The sequence below is a fragment of the Callionymus lyra genome, chromosome 9 (genome assembly GCF_982586985.1).
Source record: "Callionymus lyra chromosome 9, fCalLyr1.hap1.1, whole genome shotgun sequence".
Lineage (NCBI taxonomy): Eukaryota > Metazoa > Chordata > Actinopteri > Syngnathiformes > Callionymidae > Callionymus > Callionymus lyra.
The window spans coordinates 24,836,282-24,861,820 of record NC_141826.1 but is presented as its reverse complement, the minus strand read 5'-3'; the positions used below and the strand labels follow the sequence as shown (position 1 = coordinate 24,861,820).

The window sequence follows — 25,539 nt, the reverse complement described above, 5'->3', positions numbered from 1 at the left end:
GACACGGTATAAATCAATGTTCCAGATGTCAACAAAGTGAGAGGATAGTAATGAAGTGTACCTTTGAGGTCAAACACTTAGCCCAGCATTGAAGTAAAATGGTGTATACTTTTATTGTGAAGGCCTATTAAACTTTGCAATCATGCAGTTCATTTATGTGATGTCAAGAAAACGCCAAATCACAAGTAGAATAAATGGTTAAGATGTACCTTTCAGTGGAATCACGTGCAATATTACTAAACCAATACTACCATCGTGTGGTTCAAAACAGTACAACATACAATAAGAGTTTCTTCCGCTGGTTAGATACGAGGCGAGCTCACTATTCTCTACAGTTGGAATTAAAATGCATGATATTCATTGCAAAGCGTTTACAGAAATAAATAGATGAACGAATGTCTATTATTAGATAAAGATATTTAGTGAATCTGTCACTCAGGTAGATGTAAAAGTATGTACACGTTTGTATAAAACTAATAATACCAATTTAAATGATATTTATTTCACCTTTGTGAATGAGTAATTGATTATTTCTGAGTACAGTTTGTTCCTTTGACAATAAAGTGAAACCTGACCTGATTTTTTTTTTAACAGAAATCTTTTCTGTGAGAAAAGAGAAAACTGATTGTGTGTGTGTGTGTGTGTGTGTGTGTGTGTGTGTGTGTGTGTGTGTGTGTGTGTGTGTGTGTGTGTGTGTGTGTGTGTGTGTGTGTGTGTGTGTGTGTGTGTGTGTGTGTGTGTGTGTGTGTGTGTGTGTGTGTGTGTGTGTGTGTGTGTGTGCGTTCTTGGTTTTACATGAAGAATGTTTTAAAAAAAGAAATATCAAGAGGCGTTTAACATTAACATGCAGCTATAACATTGTATGTACTGGGGATTTACAGAAATGCTGTTCTCCTCAAAAAAATGCAGAGAATCCAAAAGTTTGTTGATTCTAAAATGCAAAAATGCTCGGACATTTTCGATCCTTTATTTTTGTCATAGAGCACTAAAATCAGCAATAGCAACAGCAAAAACAAATTTTATAGGAGTATTTTGATGAAAAGAAAATAAAGCTGTTATTTGTTGTTGTTTTTTGAAAACCTTCCACACAAGGTTTTTGTTTCATTTACATATTTTCTAAAATGTCAATTAAAATGAAAGGCAGGTACACGGTTGTTCAAGCCACAGACCTTTACTATATTTAAGCTTATACTGTATGTATATAACATTTTCTTAGAATTACATGCTTTTATGATAATAGCACATTAACTGTGTAGGCCTCAGGTTTATCTTTCAAACTAATTTCACGGCTCTAAGATTTTCTTTGCTGCCAAATTCACATTTGTAGACGCACTTTAGTACTAAGTACGAAGTAGAAGTAACAAGTCGTTTTGAATAAATTCAACAACATATATTTTAATTTATTTTTATATTAACATTCAAAATAACATAATGATTTTACAAAAATGTAGACAAATATTTTTCAATAAACAATGTATTAAGTAAAATAAACAATCGAATAATGAAACAATGGAACCTTTTCTGAGACTCCTGTGTTATCTTGACCTTTTAAGTATATATTTTATTGAGTATTGTTTTGATTGATTAAGTGCTTTATGACCCTGCACTAAATATAAATGACTTACTTATTTCATTTAAGAATCAGTGTGTGTTTATTCTGGTCATTTATTTCTTTGTGAAACTGTTGACCTGGTTGGACTTTGAACCGTAGAGCTTTACTGGCACCTTAAGAGTCCCTCAGGTTTCTTGCATCTCACTTTCATCTCTGGAAATGCCTATGATTCCCTGCAGCTTTAGGGACGTGTGTTGAAGGTGCCTCTGATTCCTCACACAGCACAGCGCCTCGGATTCCTGGCTTTTTTGCCTGTGATGCCTTTGAAAGACTGTGCTAGTGTTAAAAGTATACATATCCTCTCTCCCTTTGAACTTATTCATGCAGCTGAAGAGGTGAAAGTACGATTGTCTACCTGGATAAGCATCCAATAACTATTTTAATGTGGAAACTATTTTTTTTTATCCGTTTAAACATATGGCAACAACATAAAATGTGTTTTTGTTTCAGGTTGTTTTCTTCTTTTTATTTATTTTTTTTTAATTTTTTTTTTTAGGTATTTTCCCTCAAAAAAGTAAATTAAAAAACACATTTTATAATTATTATTTATTTATTTTATTATGTTCTTTATCTTTAGACTTAGATTGTGTTTTCGTGTACTTTATTTTAATAGAAACGTTGTTCTTGTTTTTACTTTTTATGATGTTCTTATTTTTATTGTATTTTTTATGAATTATCGTTTATAGAATAGAATAGAATAGAATACTGTGTTCTAATTGGAAAAACAATTATCTCTCTCTCTCTCTCTCGCTCTCTCTCTCTCAATCTATCTATCTATCTATCTATCTATCTATCTATCTATCTATCTATCTATCTATCTATCTATCTATCTATCTATCTATCTATCTATCTATCTATCTATCTATCTATCAATCTATCTATCTATCTATCTATCTATCTATCTATCTATCTATCTATCTATCTATCTATCTATCTATCTATCTATCTATCTATCTATCTATCTATCTATCTATCTATCTATCTATCTATCTATCTATCTATCTATCTATCTATCTATCTATCTATCTATCTATCTATCTATCTATCTATCTATCTATCTATCTATCTATCTATCTATCTATCTATCTATCTATCTATCTAATCCATCTATAATTTTGTATATAATAAAATAACAAGTATGTCTTGTTTATTAGCTTTATAATTTAAATCCCGACGATGTTCTCGGGGTTTTTTGGTTTGTTTGTTTTGTTCCGTCTTTCTATTGGCTTGACGTGACAAGAGTCACACTATAATGTGGCCCTTGAGGATATTTAATCGCCCACTACACTACACTTTCCAAAATTAGAAAAACTACAGGTCCCGCAAAGCACCGCGGGAAAAGCCCGTTCTGCTATAATGACGTCGCTATCATTTCATCCAATGGGCGATCGACGCCGAGTGATTGACGCGCCCGTCCTCGAATCTCATTGGTCTCCATGTGGTTTCCAGGAAGTGAACGCCGCAGTTCCGACTGTGCCTCATGTGAGCCGAGTCCACAGTACCACGCGCGTGGAGGAGAGACACCGGTCGGGAAGGCAACGTCATCCCTCGGCCTCACGAGTCGACGGAGCGCGGCAGAAACAGAACCGGCGCTGTCCTTGTCCAGGTACCGTTTCAAACTTCTCCAGACTTTTAATATCCGAGCCGTGTGTTCTGGCTCAGGATCGGGAGGGAAAGTAGGTCGGATTAGATAAGAAATAGGTGGACGCTAGGGCCTGGCAGACTACAGGCCAAACCCTCCTCCCCGCTCTCTGGTGAGGTGGGCAGGCCGAGCACAGGCTCTCCCCCCGCGGCCAGTGCTGTGACCACTGCCGGGCCCGGTGCCTTAACGGACACCCTGCCAATCATTTTGGAAAGGTATTAGTTAAGCGACTAGTTCTAGCCTGTGTCCCAGAACTTAACCGTATCCACCTGTGCTGAACATTAATTCACATTTATGTTTAAAAAAAAATCTTTTCCTCATCAGGTGGTGAAGAAATTACAACAGAAAGATGGCGGACGACCCCAGCGCGGCGGACAGGAACGTGGAGATATGGAAAATCAAGAAGCTGATTAAAAGTTTGGAGGCTGCCCGAGGGTAAATACTGTCTGTTTGGAAATCTCCACTGCCCGAGGCGACGTGGCGGCTTTTGTTCGGGGAAACATGTGTCTTAGTCGCCGCAACAGCTGGATAGTAGCGTCGGGCCGAGTTTGGGAGTGGTTAGCTTAGCGCTAGCACCGCAATGCTAGCGGCAGATGCTAACCGGTGACCGTATATGTTGCGTGGATCCACCGCTGGAAACTAGGTGTTGACGAACCTACATGTTATTTTCCTTTAAGTAGCGACACATACTTTTAACGAGCTGGTATAGAAACGCTGACTTCGTGTTCTTAAAGTCGCAATGCTAATGTTAGCTGCTAACAGACGTCACGATAAGGAGGAGGCCAACTTTGCCTACTGATGGACAAATGTCTTTCTTGCTGGTTTGGAAGTGTTATTTCTTCAAACGGGGATCGAATCATAAAGCCGAGAAGTGGCCACCCGTCTCAATGTCAACACTGTTTCTGACATATTGTGATTATCTAACCATTCCCATGGTTTATGTGCATCCCTAGTCAAAAGGGGGTAAAAAGGGCCCCTTACATTGTCGGGCCATTTTGTTCTCAAACCATATGCCTGGGATTTGTAGCTATCCGAAAGGTTGCGTAGTTTTGTCAGTCTAGTATGCGTGTTGCTTGTAGAGAAAACAAAGTAAGCGGAGGAAGAATAAACAGGGTATTTACATTAAGTGGTCTCCCCAGAACACGTTTGGCTAAACCCACTTTTATTACAACCCGCAGCTCTTTGTTTATGTTAATCATCTTAAGTGTGTTTGTTTTTGCTGCTGAAATGGTTCATATGAAACCCTGCATTTAATCAAAACGGCTCATATGTTTGAATAGTTGTTAACGTCTCACTGTCTCGTTTCCCAGCAATGGCACCAGTATGATCTCGTTGATCATCCCACCTAAGGACCAGATTTCCAGAGTGGCCAAAATGTTGGCGGATGAGTTTGGCACTGCTTCCAACATCAAGAGTCGAGTCAACAGGCTCTCCGTTCTCGGGGCCATCACGTCTGTACAGCAAAGACTAAAATTATACAACAAGGGTACGTGTTGATTGATAATGGGTTTTTATTTTTTTTATGTATTTCAATGTTGTATTTTGAAACTGTATTTATTTTATTTTGCAGTGCCACCAAACGGCTTGGTTGTGTACTGTGGCACAATAGTGACTGAAGAAGGCAAGGAGAAGAAAGTTAATATCGACTTCGAACCATTTAAGCCAATCAACACCTCTCTTTATCTCTGTGATAACAAGTTCCATACAGAGGTGAGAAAGTTTTGCACTAATAACGTTGGAACGTGTATTCAATGTTGCTGACTGTTGTTCTGCCCACTGCAGGCTCTGACAGCTCTGCTCTCAGATGACAGTAAGTTCGGCTTTATTGTGATTGACGGTAGTGGGGCGCTCTTTGGCACACTGCAGGGGAACACCAGGGAGGTGCTGCACAAGTTCACAGTGGACCTACCTAAGAAGCACGGTACTAAGCCAGCACTCTTCAACATTCTTTACGTTTTGAGTAGTATAAAAAAATGTATTTTTTCTGTCAAAAACTGTTTCTGCTGCTTACATTGTGACGATTGTATGTTTTACGTACTTAACTGTTTTTGGAACTAGACCCAAGGTGTGTTATTCAATATAAATCACTATTATATAAATTAATAGTTATTTCTCTTTAATTGCTGTTGATTCATTATATCCATTTTAAATTAGTTATAGTTTTAAAAACATCTACACTGGGTATAACACTGATGGTTAAAGATTTATTCAGCAAACATGTTTGCATGGCCTAACAGATTATATGAATGATGAAAAAATGTGTTGCTTCTAGGAATCTCAAGTGTTTCCAAATGGCCTTTTTTTAATTTGCTTCTCATTTGATACATTTTAGGCAGAGGTGGACAGTCTGCTCTGCGTTTCGCTCGTCTGAGAATGGAGAAGAGACACAACTACGTGAGAAAAGTGGCTGAAACGGCTGTGCAACTGTTCGTGTCGAACGACAAAGTAAACGTCGCAGGAATGGTTTTGGCTGGTTCTGCTGACTTCAAGACTGAGCTCAGTCAGTCCGACATGTTTGACCCAGTAAGTGTTTGTTCATTTCACATCCTTTCATTCATTCAATTGTTTGCAAATCCTTTATTCTCACAAAGAAAACCATCCATTACGACCCCTATTGTAGGTTATTTGGTTACTATGTGTATTTTCATCTTCAGAGGTTACAAGCCAAGGTCCTGAAACTGGTGGACATCTCCTACGGTGGAGAGAATGGTTTTAACCAGGCGATTGAGCTGTCGGCAGAAGTCCTTTCCAACGTCAAATTCATCCAGGAAAAGAAACTCATAGGTGCGTTATCTCTTTGCAACTATTGTTATTGCAGTGTTTGTACTGACTGATCTTTCTCTTCGATGCATCAGGTCGCTATTTCGATGAAATCAGCCAGGACACTGGCAAATACTGCTTTGGTGTAGAGGACACGCTCAAAGCCCTCGAAATGGGAGCCGTGGAGATCCTCATCGTCTATGAGAACTTGGATACTATGCGATACATCCTACGTGTTCATGGAGCGGAGAGCATGGGATTGGAAAACGGTATAGAAATTGTTCTTTCGGCTTCTTTGAGTCGTTCTTAGAGTATTGTGTTATGACCCTCACTTTTTTTTTTTTGTAGATGAAAAGACTTTGTACCTGACACCTGAGCAAGAGAAAGACAAGTCTCACTTTACCGACAAGGAGGTGAGAATTTGGCATTTTAAGAAGTCTTTTAAACCTCAAGACTTACTCTCTATTGTTTACAGACGGGGCAAGAGCACGAGCTGCTCGACAGTCTGCCTTTGCTAGAGTGGTTTGCTAACAGCTACAAAAAGTTTGGAGCCACGCTGGAAATCGTCACGGACAAAAGCCAGGAAGGATCCCAGTTCGTCAAGGGCTTTGGAGGCATTGGAGGTGAGAACTATTGTCTTTATCAACCAAATACTTGTGTCCTTCCCTGAATGCTTCTGAATTAGGACTTATATTTATTATTAATATGTAAGTGTTCATGCACTTTAAACTGGTATGCTTGACGCGGAGCATTAATAAATAAAATCAAGTTGAAATTCAAAGTATAATTTAGTTAATTGCTAAATTAAAATATGCTCCGCATTAATGATTCGTCAGTGCAGTGTTTAACCTAGATAAAGATAATTCTAATTTTAACTTTTTACATTTCTTTGTAATTGTGTATAATTACCCATAATGTGGTTATTAAGAACGTGTTCTAATACATACTTTCCTTTCATAGGCATCTTGCGGTACAGGGTGGATTTCCAGGGCATGGAGTACCAAGGAGAGGATGATGAATTCTTCGATTTGGATGACTACTAGGTAGTCTGGGACTAATCTGAGAGTATAAAGCAAAGCAGAAGAATGAATGAAGTAATAAGGAAAGAAAAGTGACGCCTCTCTTGCTGCAAGTGAGGAATGCAACTCTGTTGGCCATTTACAACAGACATGACTTCCAGTTAACCTGTTGCATACATAAACTTGCACATACATTTCATCTCTTCACACAATGAAATAAATCACACAGGCTCAAGAGGAGTGACCATTTCTTTTTATCCGAAGAGGAAGAATGCCCTTCTGATAAACCCCTGCCTTAGAGTGCTGGTTCCTTCCCCACGTTGGATTGGACTTGACTCATTTTGTTGTTTCCCTCCATTCTGACCCGACACAACAGCAGCTTCCCTGGCTCCTCTCGCTGCCTGATCAAAACTACTTTATTTAGTCCTCCATATCAAGGAAATTGTATTTTTGTTTCCTTCACCGAGTTCCCCCCTCTCTATCTCTCATCATTTACTTTCACCTATGCTTTATTTTTTTTCTTTCTTTTGCATTTCATTTTTTTACTGGTAACTGCTGTTGTATTTTATGAGAGTGGGGGATTTTTTACCTGGGTTTCTGTAGAGAAAGGGGGACAAAGTATTAAATTTGAACTGCTGAAAACCACTGCTACCTCCTGATCTACTGTGATGTCAACTATGTCGTTCATATCCATACAGGCGTCTACCAAATCTCAAAGTATATTTATCCCAGGCTGAGAAAGGGCATGTTATGGTGTCTGCATCATCCTTATCTGTCATCCAATCAGAATTGTCCCTTTCCTATTAAGGTTGTGCAGCTTCAGCAAATTGTAGCTATCGAGATAAGTGGCGTTACAGACCGCAATATAAATTTGCTTTATGCTGTAGCATTAATCATTTTAAGAGGATGAAAACGTTACTTCCACTTGATAAGGAAAACTACAAAGAACGGGTGCACCTGTTATTGGTTTGCGAGATAAGTTGGTATATATGTTGACGGTGTCATCATTCCGTTGTGTTTTAATTTAATTTTTTATATATGCGTAAGCTAACTTGGAAACTGAATAATCTAGCTGTCCTTAGTTATGGACCTTGACCTCGTTTAAACTAACTTTCATAACCATATTTATACCGTACACTCGTTTTAATATTGTCAGATTAAGCGTTTGTTCAATTAACTTTAAATACAGTAAGATTAAACTTGGATACTACAAGTTAAAGTTGAGTTATAGTTGGCTATATAACTTTATAAAAAATATTATATATATATTGATATAATATAGACATTTGTGTGTGTTTTGACACTACTGTTGAACTGTTATGGTTTATACCAACTTGTTTAAATCATTTACTTGTTGATATACAGTTTCAAAAGATTTGCTGTGGTTCTGTTTCATAAACAGTAAACACTGGATATCATTGTTACGTGGAAAAGATGGACTTGACGGAGAGTTTGACTGGTTGTTCGTCTCCCTGCGATCTTTCCAGAAATGTTTGAACGCGACAGAACTTCAATGGTTAGCAACAGCATCTCCGTCTTATTTGCCGTTTTGTTTGTGGGCGTCACCAGGAAAAGCCTTTGTAGCACAATCAGCCAATGGAACGGCGCGGCTGGTGCGTGGCTACGCCCCACATGGGAAGCGCTCCGCCAATCATCGGCGGCCTCTGTTGCTTGGGCGTCACCATCCCCCCACCCACCAATGACGCTGGCGGAGCGAAACCGTGTGTCTGAGTGAATGACGTCTCTGCATTTGCGGGCCGCCGACGCAGGGCTGGGTTTCCATTTTCACCGTGAGTTTCGGGGGGGATCGTCAACATGGAGCCGGAGATGGACGACAAAACATTGGAGCTGATGGTAGGATCCGCTCGGTGGCGGCTTTTTTTTTTTTCGTCTTCTTCCCCTCAAACGGTCGCCGTTGTCGCCGCTCGGACCCGTTGTTTGGTCACAAGTCGAGCGAGGGGTGGGAGAGAAAGGAAGGGGACGCTCGGGGAGGGAGGGCCTGGAAGTATCGATACCTTTTCCTTCGTAAATCCGAAATATGCCTCGCCATCGTCGTGTGGATTCCAACATGGACGCGTAGTCGCCGCGGGAGCCCCGCGTGTGTCGTCGTGTGGTCCGCCGGCGGTGACATATTCGTTGAAACAGGCGTCGGTCGGCGGAGGGTTTCTCCGGGGGTAGCGATCACTGCGGTGACGCTGCGCCACTCGAGCAGGGCCCGGCCTGCTGTTAGCCGAGCGGCTAGCGCTGAAACTGCAACATAAACGGGCTCGTTATATCGCGTTTAGAACCGCGGCTGGATGCGGTCCAGCCCGGGCGATACACCGGAGAGACGACGCCGAGTGACATCAGGTACGACCGCGACGTCGAGGCGCCACAAGGTTCCTCACGCCAGGGTTTAGGTTTTGGAAAGTGCGTAGAAGGAAGTGTGTAGCATTGGTAGCGACACGGTTAGCAAAAGGAGCTAGCTAGCGTGCTAACATGCTACTCTCGTTTTTTGTGGTAAAACGGGGTCGAAAATCCACCTTTTAAGACTTTCTCGTGAACGTCAAACATGATTCCCGTCGATCCTTAAAACGCCTTGAAAGGCCTTTTATTCGTGGATCTAAAAATAAGGCCTTTATTGGTATCAACATGACTCGAAGTCTTCAAGAAGTCAGCACTATTTCTGACATGTATTTATTTGATTAAAATAAAAGGGATTAAATATTGTTTTTACGTGAATTAAACTCTGAAATGGTATTTACTGGACCAAAAATAAACTTTTGGCGAAACCATTTTTCGTTTAAATCTTCCCTGACTCTATGTAATTGATGTTTTTAGTTGTTTTTTAAATGTTGGTTTATTGTCAAGTTGGACTTGTATTTAATCTCAAATTACATTTTAAAAGTATTGAGCTTAACTTGCAGTAAAGTCTCACAAAACAATCGTATTTAGTCAAGATTTGTCATTTTTAGAAAACACTGTTCAAGTGTCAAACATGTTTTAAACTTCATTTACGTTTGAGTGAGTAGTTTCCTTGTGTGTGCTGATGGCGTGTGAGATATGCTTTTGTCGTCGATAACCATTTGTACATCACATGCAATTGGATTTAATCTATTAAGTCTCATTTTAATGAGGACTTGGTTCTAAGTTTTGTTGGTATAAAGTATTCAGTCGATGACACTGACAATATTACAGCTTTATCTTAAGTTTTTAATATGCTGTTATCAAAACTATTGAGTTCAATGCAAGTTTCTTAAACTTGTCAAGTCTTAATCGGCCCAATAACTCACTAACTAGAACTAAGTGTGGATTTCAGAACATGGGACTTGTCAGTGACATTAACCGCCAGTTATTTCCATCGACCCATCCTCTCCGCCATTGTTCCCACCCGGATCATTCTAATAATACCTTTTTGTGTGTATGTGGTATTGTCTATATTTTACGTGTGTTCCACTCACCGTGACTGTGTGTGTATGTGTGTAGTTCTAATACTGGTTTTCCCCCTCACTATCCCCTGATTCTTCCCTTCTTTTCCCCGTTTATTTTTTATTTTTGTTATTCACCTCCAACTTTTAAACTTGATTTCTATATTCATTACTTAACACAACTTCTCATCGACTACGTCCACGTTGTTACCAAACTTTCGTCCGCTCCCTGGATTTTACGTCATCCTTTCCTCCCCTCTTTACATTTCTGGTCCTCCTTTCCCCGTCCTTCTGTCCACCTCATTCTCCTCTTCCCTTCCTCCCTTCCCCTCTCTCTCACACAGTGCTCTGTGCCTCGCTCTCTCTGGCTGGGCTGCTCCTCGGTGGCTGAGAGTTTGTGTGCACTCAGGTGCCTGCAGAGCATCCCCTCCACCCGGGCTCACAACCAGGTTCTGCCTGTCTCCTCTTATTTCTGCTGCTCCTCTCCCTCCTCCTCTTACATCTCCTCACCTTCTTTTTGCTCACCCCATGGACTTTCTCATGCCACAGTTGTGCCGACGGCATCGTTTCACCCCTCTCACCTTCTTTTCTGTTGTCCTCATGTCACCTCTGAAGGCAAACTCTCGGGTTTCTCTGCAAACATCGACACAAAATGTTTCTCTTCCAGGAAACATATTGTGATTAGTGCTGACCCGAGCTGTTTAAAAACTCTTTATTAGGATGAAATGGTATCAACGTAAAATATTTATCAGCCTTTAATTCAATTGCTCTCATGGTTTTGGGACCGAAATGTGGAGTACATTCCTCTAGGCTCTGAGAGACTTTGCTTGCCTTTCTGTTCTGGCAGAACTTTTCTCATTAGCCGTCTCATTTTTCTCTGCTCTGCATGATCAGCACACCAGAAAACATACCATTGCCGTTTTCTGCCTGATCAGTTATTTTTGATAGGAGGGCCTTTAGCTACCAGTTGTGTTTTTTTTAATTTTGTGAAATTTATATTTAAAAAAAATCTAATTTCACTCACTGCCAAAATTGTTTATCTACCTGCCAATTATCGTTTCTTGTAAAATATCACCTGTTCAGATTGTGCATTTATCGTATATATCAACATTTCTAAGTCAGTAATGTAACTATTGATGGCCATGGTGTGATGTAAATAATTAATAAGCATTTATAGGCTGAACCAATTATTGGCCGGACGCTGTCGAGACTCGATAGTAAAACGTTAAAAGGTTTTTTCCTCTTCCTCTCTACAAGTCACTTTGGTTTCATTCGTCTATTCCAAAACAAAAGTTGGTTGTGAGTGACATGCCCTGTATCCCAAAGTTTAATTTCCTGTCCAGACTGCTTTGCTCACATTACAGATAAGCCAGCTGAAAATTTCATTTTATTTCTCTGTTACTATTATTATTTTTTTTATGTTTGTGTGTGTGCGTGTGTATGTAGGTGTGCATGTGTTTGTATGTGCACGCCTGAAAGTACAAATGGCCTCGCTGTTCTGGCTGTTTTGTTTACGGGGCTTGTTCGTTTATCGCCAAGTAGGCTAATGAACTCCCATTTGATGAAGGTACAGAGGCCTCAACAACCCACTGACCCCTGCACGTCGCTCTTCTTTTGTCTCTCCACAGAACACATCAGGGATGGAGTCAACGAATCTCGATGATTTGTCACCAAAGAAGAACACGGTTCTCAAGGTTGGTGTTCAGCAAATGTGCATTTTCTTCCGTGGTCGAGTTTGATTAAGAAATGAGAGGAATAGATGAAAAAAATGAATATTTTCTTTCACTTTCAATCCCTTTCCTTCCTTTGTAGACCACCTTGTGGCCCCACAGTGGGGGGTAGTTGGTATATCTGAGGTTATGCCTTATAGGGTCAAACTTGTTGTGCTAGAAAAGTAGAAAACACATTTTTAGTTTCTCGTGAGTTACTTGGACAGGCATCTGGCCGTTTATTGTGTTTTTTATACTTTTATTTTTCCTTTCTCAGCTTAGTAATGGCCCCGTGGTTGGCTCCCGCAAGCGTCCGTCTGAGGGGAACTACGAGAAGGAGAAGGAGCACTGCATCAGCCTGTTTGATCAGTGGTCAGAAGCTGATCAGGTGGAGTTTGTCGAGCGTCTAATTTCCCGAATGTGCCATTACCAGCACGGCCACATCAACTCCTACCTCAAACCCATGCTCCAGAGGGACTTCATCACTGCGCTGCCAGGTACACATATATGGCACAGCTTCCTGGCATGCTGGGTGGTTATAAGAGTCTGACCAGTAATCCTGAACATGATGTCGGTGGTATCTACATCAAAACACCCGACACGACTGAATATGCAGGATATGAAAATGATGACCCTCCTGTGATTCAACAAATTCCTTTTCTCCGCTCTTTGTCCCTAGCCCAAGGCCTGGATCACATAGCAGAGAACATCCTGTCCTTCCTCGACGCCCGCTCACTGTGCTCCGCTGAGCTCGTGTGTAAGGAATGGCAGAGGGTTATCTCCGAGGGCATGTTGTGGAAGAAGCTCATTGAGAGGATGGTGCGGACGGACCCGCTGTGGAAGGGCCTCTCAGAGAGACACCAATGGTGAGAAAATGAAGACAGTCATTCGCTTCATCAAAACCTTAAAGTTTGGATTTGCTTTTTCAGACGAAACTGATTGACACTGTTTCTCTTTGTTTGCAGGGAAAAATATCTCTTCAAAAACCGCACAGCCGAAGTCCCGCCCAACTCTTACTATCACTCTCTTTATCCCAAAATCATTCAAGACATAGAGGTGAGGCTTACTTTGTTTTCTAAACAAAGACAGGATTTTCAAGCCCTTCCCTGTCCCCTCATCACATTTAGCAACCGCACTCTGAGGATTCTGTCTTAGTCGAGTCATTTCAAAACACATTGTTGTCGATCAAATTTCGTTTCCTCTATCATCGCTTTTAATCTGCTGAATGTACAGTAGCTTGTTTTTCTTGCATTATATTACACAACCCGTCAATTTCCCGACTTTATTGATGAGTAACTCTCCACCGTTCCTCCCATTAAACTGACTTTGTAACTCTTTTTCTGTTCCTTTGCTTCATTTAATAGTTTTTTTTTCTGCTTCTTTCCAGACCATTGAGGCGAACTGGCGATGCGGGAGACACAACCTGCAGAGGATCCAGTGTCGTTCAGAAAATAGTAAAGGCGTTTACTGTCTCCAGTATGACGACGACAAGATAATCAGTGGCCTTAGGGACAATTCCATTAAGGTACGGCGATGGTTAGAAACACTCGAGTCGGTTTCTTAGTGTCCTGGTGATAGACTCCATGTAGTGATGATGCAAGTTTGAAAGAAAAGTGTTTATCAGTTGCTCGTGACGCCAACACAAAACTGGTCATTTTTTGACCTCATCTTTATGGTTGAAAATGATATTATTGTATAGTATAAAACCATTTTGGTACATGTAAGACACAGATCACAATAATTAGAAATGTATTTTAGGTTGTTTTTCTGGACAAATGATACAGTACAAATAATGATGCTACAAATGATGAAGTACCAAAAGCTGATGGCTTCTGTGTGTCAGTTACTTGACCGAGACAGAGGAGAAAAACAACACCAGTGAGCAAGTGAATCATTATCGACTAAATCGTTGGCATTTTTCTCCGGAGTAGATCAAATGTATAACGCTGGCATCGTCTGCACGACTGAACTGCAAACAGTGATGTCATGGCTCCGGCTAGCAAGAGCCTGAAAGTTGTCACTTTCACAACAACAAGGTCATGTTCCTCATTTGTCCACACCGCTTGTGCTACTTTGAAACAATGATATTCCCTCCACAAAACCGCTGGGAAGAAAACACTCACCAAGAACAACCAGCATCACACACCATTTATTGAGGTCAAATGAGCCAGGGCTAAAAACGACAACAAAACATCTTTACAATCCATTGGAAACTTTCAATTTCATGTAATATTAGGTCAACATAAACTTTGTGTATTTGGCACACAGTTGTGTATAGTCGGAAACGGATTGTACCCGTTTGTAAATTGATAAACGAACAGTCCAAACCTTAATTCTAATGCTTCTACCATCAGAAAGCAAAGTTATATGTTTAGTTTATAAAGTCTGAATAAGATTTATAACTTAACAGTTATGATGTACAATGATCAGAAATGTTATCGTTTAAAGAGTGATATTGAAATGTAACATCTAACATTGTTAAACCCTGGTTGTGAGTACAAATGTAAAAGTGATACATTTCCTGGAGGAGAAACGTTGTATCTTCAACTCACGACGCCACCCTTTGTCTCTCCTCCCTCAGATATGGGATAAACAGTCTCTGGAGTGTTTAAAGATACTGACCGGTCACACAGGCTCCGTGTTGTGCCTACAGTATGATGAGAGGGTCATCGTCACCGGATCATCAGACTCCACTGTCAGGTAAGATTTGGCACCATGACATATGAAACCACTTTAGTTGGAGCTTGAAAAACGGGTATTACACAGTTTTAAATAATTTTTGATTAATTATAAACAAATATAAATCTTTTTATTTAAGAGGTATATCTTTTTTTAAGTTCATTTTTATTAAAGCATCTGTTGAACTTGAATATTATTTAAAATATGTATTTAATAGTATTTTTATCCTTTCAGTCCTGACCTCTGACCTCTTTAGATAAAAACAAAATGAGAATAAATCGTGTAGTGTTTGTCTTGTTTGCTCATTTACGTCACAAACCAATGTTACTTTCAAGAAAATTCTTCTGTCTTTTGTCTTTTTTGTGCGGTCTGGTTTCAAAAAACCTCACGGATCGGTAGCATGGTTGTGGACCACGGCTTTATCTGACAGAACAAGGTTCATCGGTTATTTAACTAGCATCAGTTAACAAAACCATGGCGGATACTTTAATTGGTGTGACAGGGTTATTGCTTTATTTAAGTGAATCCATTAAATTCTGTGTTTTATAAAGTTTATTTTGCTAGCTGTAGAATGAGAGGTAGCAGCTGTTCAAGGCCATACAAGTGACTGACCTTCAATCTATATAGGACTTCGGAACACCACAAGATTTTAAACAAGATTTTCTGAAAATGAAATCTAACTTCCCTCTGCTGTCAGACCGGCAGGTGTTTAGATCGCTCATCGCTACCTGTCCCTTCAGGTGTGAACTTGATATATTTGAGGAAGATGTTTGTAGGTCAGAGCGTCATCTTTGAACGGGAGAATGGGCTTCACTGCCGTGAAAGACTGGTTCTCAGAACAGAGCCATTGAATCCAGAATGTGTGAGAAACGCTAAACCAACCTGAACAATCTCTACTGGACACAGTCTGCGAGCAAAGACTCTGTGATCTGCTGCCCAAGTCTTGATGCCAGACGCCACAAAACACCAGCAGAGTTTCTCTGGTTTATGGGCCGTAAGTGTTTTCAGTGTCAAAGCTGGCCGGTGTTATATCAGACATGCGCTCATACTTGAGTATAAGTGGATTCTACTGATACTTCTGACACATGTGGTCAATGAAATTCAAACAGGAAAACAGGTTTCAGGTCAATGTTTGGTTCCTAAAGGTCTCTTGTCCCCGGCTCAGAGCCGCACTGGATGTAGTCTTGTCTCTGAAGACCCTGTACTTGTTTGCCGACACCTTCTTGGCTCCTGCACACAGAAGCGCTGCATTAATTCTCTTATTACTTTACACTTAAGCGTCAATGTCCCAGGAAAATGTTACTTCACTTCCCTAGCGACCGTTTTTGTTTGTCGTGCTTTCCAGCTTTCCAGGTTTGAGACATTTCTCAGCTGCAGGAGTGTGTTCTTCTAAGATGATAAATACTCACCTTCTCATCTCCACATCTTTTTTTTTTACTACGTTAAAATCCTCTTCCGTTGTTTAACAAAACGTCTTCTCCTCCAGGGTGTGGGAGGTGACGACCGGCGAGGTCCTCAACACGCTCATCCACCACAACGAGGCAGTCCTTCACCTTCGCTTCGCCAACGGCCTCATGGTCACCTGCTCGAAGGACCGCTCCATCGCAGTCTGGGACATGGCGTCTCCGACGGACATCAGCCTACGCAGAGTCCTCGTGGGACACCGAGCAGCTGTCAACGTCGTCGACTTTGACGACAAATATATAGTGTCCGCCTCAGGGGACCGAACTATCAAGGTGGCGGTTTTTGTTGGTTTGTAGTTTCGATGCAGTTCAATCCAGTCTTTGATTGACACGTTTGTCGCTTCTCTCAGGTATGGAGCACCAGCACCTGCGAGTTTGTCCGTACTCTGAACGGACATAAAAGGGGCATCGCTTGTTTACAGTACCGGGACCGCCTTGTTGTCAGTGGCTCGTCTGATAACACCATCCGGTACGTAAGATAAAACGTTAAAAAAAAGAGTGATGATGAGGTTTTAAGGCTAAACGCTAAAAAACACACAAGACTTCTAAGACTTATTTTACCAAAGTAAAGTGCAATATTGTAGTATTACACGTGATTTTAGTAGAATTGATTTTAGTACTCGGTGCAGGTGAATCAAAGTGTGTATTTGGGATGTTGCAGGTTATGGGACATCGAGTGCGGCGCATGTTTGCGAGTGCTGGAGGGTCACGAGGAGCTGGTGCGCTGCATCCGCTTCGACAACAAGCGAATCGTCAGCGGCGCCTATGATGGGTAAGATTCACGCGTCCTAGCCTGTACTGGGTCAATGGCTGTCTCTGCATGTCTTTCTCTCTACATGTCTGTCTTTCTCTCTACATGTCTGTCTTTCTCTCTGTATGTCTGTCTTTCTCTCTACATGTCTGTCTTTCTCTCTGTATGTCTGTCTTTCTCTCTACATGTCTGTCTTTCTTTCTGAGTTCCTTTCTCTCTATATGTCTGCCTGTCTGTGTCTCTGCATGTCTTTCTCTCTACATGTCTGTCTTTCTCTCTGAGTTCCTTTCTCTCTATATGTCTGCCTGTCTGTGTCTCTGCATGTCTTTCTCTCTACATGTCTGTCCTTCTCTCTGCGTATTTGTCAGTCTCTATGCGTCTTGCTGTCCTGCATGTCTTTCTGTCTGTGTATCTGCGTATGTGTCTCTCTGTGTCTGTCTCTTTGCGCGCCTGTCTGTCATTCAATGCGTCCAGCTGTCTCTACATGTCTGTCTTTCTCTCTACATGTCTGTCTTTCCCTCTACATGTCTGTCTTTCTCTCTACATGTCTGTCTTTCTCTCTACATGTCTGTCTTTCTCTCTACATGTCTGTCTTTCTTTCTGAGTTCCTTTCTCTCTATATGTCTGCCTGTCTTTCTCTCTACATGTCTGTCTTTCTCTCTACATGTCTGTCTTTCTCTCTACATGTCTGTCTTTCTTTCTGAGTTCCTTTCTCTCTATATGTCTGCCTGTCTGTGTCTCTGCATGTCTTTCTCTCTACACGTCTGTCCTTCTCTCTGCGTATTTGTCAGTCTCTATGCGTCTTGCTGTCCCGCATGTCTTTCTGTCTGTCTATCTGCGTATGTGTCTGTCTCTTTGCGCACCTGTCTGTCATTCAATGTGTCCAGCTGTCTCTGCATGTCTTTCTCGCTACATGTCTATCTGCATTTCTGTTTGTCCGTCTGCGTATATGTCTGTATCTATGTGTCTCTCTCTATATGTGTCTGTCTGTCTCTGCATGTTCGTCTCTCTGCGTGTCTGTCTTTCTTTCTGAGTTCCTTTCTCTCTACATGTCTGCCTGTCTGTGTCTCTGCATGTCTTATTCTCTACATGTCTGTCTGCTTATATGTCTGTGTCTCTGCATGTCTTTCTCTCCATGTGTCCGTCCGTCCCTCTCTGTGTGTCTTTGTTTCTGCTGGTCTTTCTTTCCATCCTAAATCATTTTACGTCTTTTTTTTTTTCCTGCAGCAAGATCAAAGTTTGGGACTTACAGGCTGCCTTGGACCCTCGAGCACCTGCCAGCACACTATGTCTGCGCACTCTAGTGGTGAGTGTAAGACATGTCTTCTGCACCTGCTGCTCCTTCTAATGATATCATTTAACGATCATAATAAATCTTACGATGAAAAGACGATCCAATATCTTTTTACATTTGTTTTATTGATCAAATTTGATGCATTTTAAACATTTGTTGTATTGTTGGTAATGAGCTCAACGGGCCAGCAGGTGGCAGACTTCGCTCGCACACAACATTTAAGCCATTAATGGATCCGGATGGTAAATAGAAACGGCACCAAAATGTAACTTCCGTCTCATTGTCCACGTTTCCTTCGTCAACTTATCCTCATTGAAAGATTGTTTTTATGTGAGTCGTCACTACATGTATCATTGATCACTCATGAGGGTGAAAATATAATCGAGTCACTCGGATTATGATGACATGATGTCTAGTTTAGTCGAGATTGTGTGTTGGTTGTGTTACACTTTTATTCAAACGTTAATGCCGTGTCTGGTTTGGAGAAGTGAACATCGATCTGCCTCCACAGGATGTGATGTCACACGAGCGTTTTCTGAAGTTGTCGTTCTGTGTTTTCCCAGGAGCACTCTGGCCGTGTTTTCCGACTGCAGTTTGACGAGTTTCAAATAATCAGCAGCTCTCACGACGACACAATTTTGATCTGGGACTTCCTGAACGTCGCGACCAACGGACAGTCAGAAGGACGATCTCCCTCCCGCACGTACACTTACATCTCTAGATAGCAGGTACTGTAGCAGCGCCAGGGCGGGGCGTACGTCAGTGACGTCAGAAGATTGAATGGTTGATTTGAGTGATTATTATCATTTATAATGATTGATAATTCACTAATTTATCCATCAAAAGGATTTGTTGTCATTGAGTGATTGTTTATAATTTATATTGAAAGGTTTCGTTTTGGGTTCTTTAATGATTGAATTAGGAAAATAAGATTTTCTTTATATATATATATATATATATATATATATATATATATATATATATATATTGTGTTACTCTATATAGAGTTTGATATTTTATTTCCAATAATTCAAAAGTATGCTTGGTAAATTCATTTTTGTTTCAAATGTAGTCTTTTAAATTCAATATCAAATGTTATTAAAGTGCCAGCAGACGATACTAAACGAGTACAGAACTACATGATCAAACTCTCAGCGCTTCCACGTCGTCACATGATCGCCAGAGTGTCGCGTGATTGGCTGATGGCGGAAAAGCAACAGTATTGTCTTGAGGCACAATTATAATCAACATTTTTATATTGAATGCATAAGGTTACAAATTACACTATTAAATATAGAAAATGTATTTTGAATTAGAATATCAAACTGAATATTAAATTAAATATTAAACAAATTAAACCTTTTCTAATGTATAAATTATTGTATTCATGAAATAAATGTAAAGTTTCAACATTTGAAACATTAAATCCAACATTTTCCTGATGCCACTGATATACTTTCATAGGTCTGTCACATCAGAGTTCTGTGATTGACGTCTGTCTCTCTCTCTCTCTCTCTCTCCAGGTGGCACCGTCCTTTGCACCCCACCTTTTTGAAGCCCAGAGCTGATGACTTGTTGGTCGCCTCCATCATGGAAAGGCAGCCATCTCCTGCCCCCTCCCCCTCACCCCCCCCCATCACTTCTGTCCACCTCTCTCCCGACTCACTCCCCGTTTGACAGACTGTTCAGGCTCGTGCCCTCCCCCCGCCTCACCCGCCCCCCCCACTCCGGTCCTGAGACCCGCACACTGGTCGACGCAGACGAAGATCCTTGTCCAACAGAACCCACCGAGAAGTCACCACTTTTTACTAATTTATGTTTTTGTAAAGTACATTAATGACAGTATTAACTTAGTTCTTTAAGACCCAGGCTTCCTTTTCTGCTCCCCCCCCCAACCCCCCCACCACCCCACACCCCCGGAAAAGAAAGGTCCGCCCCCTACTGTCCGAACCCCGCCAACACGGGTCTCAGCAGAGACGGGATGGCTTCTAGAAATCTATTTATAGACCCCGGCACACATTGGTCGGCGCGGTGGGACAGTGGATCAGGAGCTGTGATGCAGGAGAAACTGACTCTGAACTCGGCTCCGCCATGACAGCGACGGCGAGGGGGGGGGGGGGGCGGGGAGACGAGGGAACGTTTTTATCAGGGGGGCGACCGGCGTCCTCCCGCACTCCCTCGCTCTTCTCCCCCGACCCTCAACCCCCTCACCCCCCCCAAGAGATGCACACTTGCTAGGAGCTCGGGGCCGCACAGACTCGAGCGCGTTCTATGTATGTGGACTTGTGAAAAAGGCAAAAAGCAAAAAGCGTCAGACATGCATGTGAGGTTGCCGTGGAAACCGCCACCTCAGCATTTCTCTTCAACTCTTTATTTTTTTTGTTTGTTTTTTTTTATTTTTATTAATGTTGCTGTTATTTTCTCCCCCCCCTTTTTTTTTTTTTTTTTTTTTTAGTCGTTTCCTAGTTCAGAGGTCGTACGAAGAGTAGTTTGACTTTTCACCGTCTTTTCTTCCTCCTGAGTTCGTCTTCTTTCTCCCCGACATCTATGTGCTTGCTTTGGTAATGAGAGAAGCTGGATTTCAAGAGCTCAAATTTAGCTGTAAATGGAGTTGTCTTGTCAAAAATTGTGTTGTATATTAAAATGATTTTTTTAAAGAAGAAAATTATTGTGAATAAAGTACTTGACCTTTGAGCGCCGAGGTGTGTGTGTGTGTGCGCGACTGCTGAGGTGTGTGTGTGTGTGTGTGTGTGTCTGCGACAGAGTTGAACCGTCAACTATGTTTTGATTCGTCTGGAAAATATCGTCAAAAATTCACTTCGTCTCCGTCACACATTTGTTTTTAATAAAGGGATGCCTTAAGACTTTAGAGGTTGACATTTATCTGAAAAGAGAAAGTATTCGTCTTTATTAGAATCGTTACTGTCAATTTAAAGAAGTTCTGTCATCAGAAAAGTACAATTATGACATTTAAAATTGAGGCTAAAGTATAATTTAAAAAAAATGTCTACATATTTTCAGAGCAGCGACTCGTAGCCTTTTTCATTGTGAACACGTCAAAAAGATCTGATTTAATATTTGTAACCTTATTTAAGTTATTACGACTAGTATGTCCTTCTTATCCCTTTTCCCAGAATATTTAATAAAGAATAAATACTCCTTAAGTTTAAAATCTTTTTGATAATATTGTAATATTTCAATTTCTGCTAAAATATTGCTTGTAAGTAAGTAATATTTATTTATATAGCGCTTTTCGAGACCAGGGTCACAAAGCGCTTAAACAATCAAAACAATACTCAAAAGTACATACTCTAAAGATAAAGGTGTAAAAATAAATTAACATCTTGCTTAATTTCTACATCAATTAATTGAATTTGTTAAATTCTACATCTGCTCGTTTTTGTTCGTCTCATTTATCGTATTCTATTCTTCACTGTCTGCCACAAAAAAAACATGTTCTGATCAAATGCTAATTTGCTAAATGCTATTGAAAAACAACCAATGACACAGTTGCTCTCCAGTCAGAGCCTTTCCTATTGGTCAGCTCTTGTTCACAACAACAACATTTTCTGAAAGATGAACTCGTACCATGTAAGTGTGTTGAGGAAGGTTCAGATTAAAGGTTGTGAGTTTGAAAGCGATGATGTCAGGTGATCATATTCTAGCTCTGTGGGGGGAGTTTTGTGGCCTCATGAGGTGAAGAAACATGTTGGAACCGACTTTAAATGTATTTGTATTAAGGAATGAGGATTTTTTTTATATATATATTGTGGGAATTGATTTCCTCTCAACTTGATTTGAGCAAAAACATAAAAAGAATATTTTGAAAAAAAAAGCTTTCTTTGTGAATACAAGTTTTATAAAATTACAATTTTAGAATATTTAGCTTGATTTTATTTGAATTTTTGTACTTTTTTCCCCTTTTCTAAAATGTGGCCCCTGATGAGATTTGATTTGCATCGACTGCTTTGTCACCTAAGAAAGATGAAATTGTTGAATAATGACTCCTTTCAATATTGTGATAATATTAAAGAAACTAGCCATAACATTATGACCACCTGTCTTGACTTCATTGTAATCCTTAAACTGTTCAAATTATATCAAAATACAGATACTTTTGAGACTCCATCCATCCATCCATCCATCCATCCATCCATCCATCCATCCACCCATCCATCCATCCATCCATCCATCCATCCATCCATCCATCCATCCATCCATCCATCCATCCATCCACCCATCCATCCATCCATCCATCCATCCATCCATCCATCCATCCATCCATCCATCCATCCATCCATCCATCCATCCATCCATCCATCTCTCTCTCTCTCTCTCTCTCTCTCTCTCTCTCTCTCTCTCCCTCCCTCCCTCCCTCCCTCCCTCTCTCTCTCTCTCTCTCTCTCTCTCTCTCTCTCTCTCTCTCTCTCTCTCTCTCTCTCTCTCTCTCTCTCTCCCTCCAGCTATCTATCCCTCCATCCATCCCTCCCTCCCCCCTCCATCCATCTAGCTATCTTTTATCCCTGCACCCCTCCATCCGTTCGTCCATCCATCCATCCATCCATCCATCCCTCCCTCTCTCCCTCCCTCCCTCCATCCACCCCTCCATCCATCAATCTATCCATCCCTCCCTCCCTCCCCCCTCCATCCATCTAGCTATCTTTTATCCCTGCACCCCTCCATCCATCCATCCATCCATCCCTCCCTCCCTCCCTCTCTCCCTCCCTCCCTCCATCCACCCCTCCATCCATCAATCCATCCATCCCTCCCTCCCTTGCTCCCTCTATCCATCCATCCATCTATGCAAGAATGAAATAATGTAATAACATCTTAATATGGTGAAGAAGATGTGTTAAAAATGTGGCCCCTGATGAACTATTATTAGTCAAACATGATCCAACAATGTCACACATGACCACCAGGTGGCGCTACACCCCCACAGTGCTTCTCCCTGACGGTCTCAACCTGTTGCCAGAAGTCAGTTTGTTGCAGTGAATTCATGGCGAGAGTCTTGAGTTCTGAACCTCCACGTGTCTGACTGAGGTTCCTATTCTCGGGGAGATCTGGGGGGGGCGGGGGGGGGGGGGGGGGGGGGGGTGTAGGGGGTCAGTTTGCTACAGTTCTGGCTTTTATTTCACTGCAATGTTTCAGATGGTGAGTTATGTGGGGTGGACCTGAACACCGTTCGTATATCATGTGTGTATGGGTGTGTGTGCTTCCTCTGGGTCTGTGGGATTTTGGCCCATAATTCCTGCAGCTCTCGGGTCACAGCTCTGTTCTCACGCACATTTCTGGCATTCCTTGGACGTGATTACTATACACCTTCCACTTTGGCTGCAGATATTTCCATCATTACCCAGGTCTGTGCTCCTCATCCCTCCCACTGTCCCCTGGACCCCCACGACCCTCCTCCCTCACCCGCTGGGATTCCTGCTGTTTCCAGCGCGGATCCTTTTTCCTGAGTCAGCTGTTTGTGTCTGCTGGCATCAGGCTGGGGTCATCTGGCAGCGACATCTCTGGTGACCCCCTGAAGGAAGGAAGGGGAGGAGAGACACAGACACTGAAACCTTCACCACAGTTGTCTGAGCAAAGGTTTTTAGGAACTGATTTTCTTCCTTTTTTTGGGCTCAGAAAACCTGATTTCAGTGTCACGTGATGGTTTGAAGCTCAAGGAGAGTCTCGGTTTGTACAATAAGTTCTGTGGAGACTCACGTCTGACAGGACGAGTTAAACACAACCATGTTATATTTGGGATCCAGTGAAATAATCTGGGATTTAAATGCTTCTATTGATAAACAAAAACTGTTTGGTTTTTAAAAGTGAAACGACGAGTTTCAAACTAGGAAACAAATAAATGAAAAAAATTACAGCAATAATACTCATAAACATAATAATTAATAACAAAAGTATAAAGATTTAAAGAGAAGTTCTTTTAGAATTATTTGACTAAATTCTTATTTAAAATAGTTACTTTTTTTTATAGCTTTTTAATAAAAATTAAAAATATTATTGACCCTTTGGACCTTTTTTTAACTTTGAAAAATAAAGAAAAAAAACAATATAAATTATAATAATAACAAAAGTTATTTCGTACCAAAAAGTTTCCATTTTATAATATAGTTTTCATAAAAATTAACTCGCCTTCTTGACTATACGTCATATGAGGTTAATTAAAAATATAATTAACTTTTGAATATATGTCAGAAAAACTAGTTTATAAATTTAGATTTTAAAAAGTGAAACAACTACTCAATACTACGTATGTTAACAAGGAAATGACTAAATATAAAAGGAGGAAAATAACAACAGCAATAAAAATCATGATGGAAATTATAATTATAATTATAAATATTTTAAGATAAATCGTGTTGTAAAATTATTGACAAAATTATACATTTTCACTATAAAATAGTTTATTTAATAGATGTTTAATCAAAGTCTATAGAACCTTTAAACCTCTTTCGCTAGAATCAGGTTTTTTCAACTAGAAAAAAATGTTTTTTATTATATTATTTAGATTTTATATTATTAGATATTATTTTATATCTATTTTATAAAATAAATTATTTGTCTTTATTTTCATGAATACTTTAAATGTAAATAAAATGAAGTTTCACGTTTATATCAAAATACTGTCAAAAAAGTCAGATAATAATAATAAATAAAATAAAATAAATTGTTAAATAAATTGATGATCAAAGGTGACAGAGGAAAAGTTACCAAATAAAAGATTGAAAAATATATATATATATATTTTTCTCAATGTTTAAATCAACCTAGCTGTTATTTTACAACAACGACTATTTTATTTAATCATTTTTCAGCCAGGACGAGCGAAGCTGCATTGTTAAAGGTAAGGTACCTAAATATAACTAAAAAAAAATACAAAGTAATATCATTTCAGATTTCTTGCACTTTTGTAATGGAAACCTACACACACACACACACACACACACACACACACACACACACACACACACACACACACACACACACACACACACACACACACACAGAGTACACACAGTATGTCACGTGACCCTTCGTTTCAAACCGAAAGTCATAAAAAGAGAAAAGACACCAAATATGTTTCTGTACGTTTTACTGAGTCAAAAAAGACTGATGCACACAGAGCTGTAATAAATAAATGAAATAATTTTAGAGTAATAATTATAATTACCATCATAGTAAGAATGTTTATTA

At 40.4% G+C, this 25,539-nt stretch overlaps 2 protein-coding genes across 3 annotated transcripts; both read left to right on the top strand.

The window, feature by feature from the left end:
- The first annotated feature begins 3,082 nt into the window (after positions 1-3,082).
- LOC148072425 (eukaryotic peptide chain release factor subunit 1) lies at positions 3,083-7,678 on the top strand. The gene is made up of 11 exons (XM_087799044.1): positions 3,083-3,218; positions 3,579-3,689; positions 4,565-4,740; positions 4,825-4,964; positions 5,037-5,175; positions 5,587-5,777; positions 5,909-6,038; positions 6,110-6,283; positions 6,363-6,427; positions 6,490-6,637; positions 6,975-7,678. The coding sequence occupies exons 2-11, from the start codon at positions 3,604-3,606 to the stop codon at positions 7,055-7,057; spliced, it is 1,332 nt and encodes a 443-aa protein (XP_087655170.1). The 5' UTR covers positions 3,083-3,218; positions 3,579-3,603; the 3' UTR covers positions 7,058-7,678.
- A 1,063-nt stretch (positions 7,679-8,741) lies between these two features.
- On the top strand, positions 8,742-21,001 carry fbxw11a (F-box and WD repeat domain containing 11a). Of its 2 annotated transcripts, XM_087799833.1 has the most exons (14): positions 8,753-8,887; positions 10,785-10,889; positions 12,069-12,134; positions 12,427-12,646; positions 12,829-13,015; positions 13,115-13,205; positions 13,537-13,674; positions 14,731-14,849; positions 16,315-16,564; positions 16,642-16,760; positions 16,953-17,063; positions 18,270-18,348; positions 18,900-19,064; positions 19,860-21,001. In XM_087799833.1, exons 1-13 carry the CDS (start codon positions 8,849-8,851, stop codon positions 19,059-19,061), a joined length of 1,686 nt encoding a protein of 561 aa, XP_087655959.1. In that variant the 5' UTR covers positions 8,753-8,848; the 3' UTR covers positions 19,062-19,064; positions 19,860-21,001. The 2 variants fall into 2 exon arrangements, with proteins under 2 accessions (XP_087655960.1, XP_087655959.1); XM_087799834.1 differs by lacking the exon at positions 10,785-10,889 and having other exon boundaries at positions 8,742-8,887.
- Positions 21,002-25,539: the final 4,538 nt, after the last annotated feature.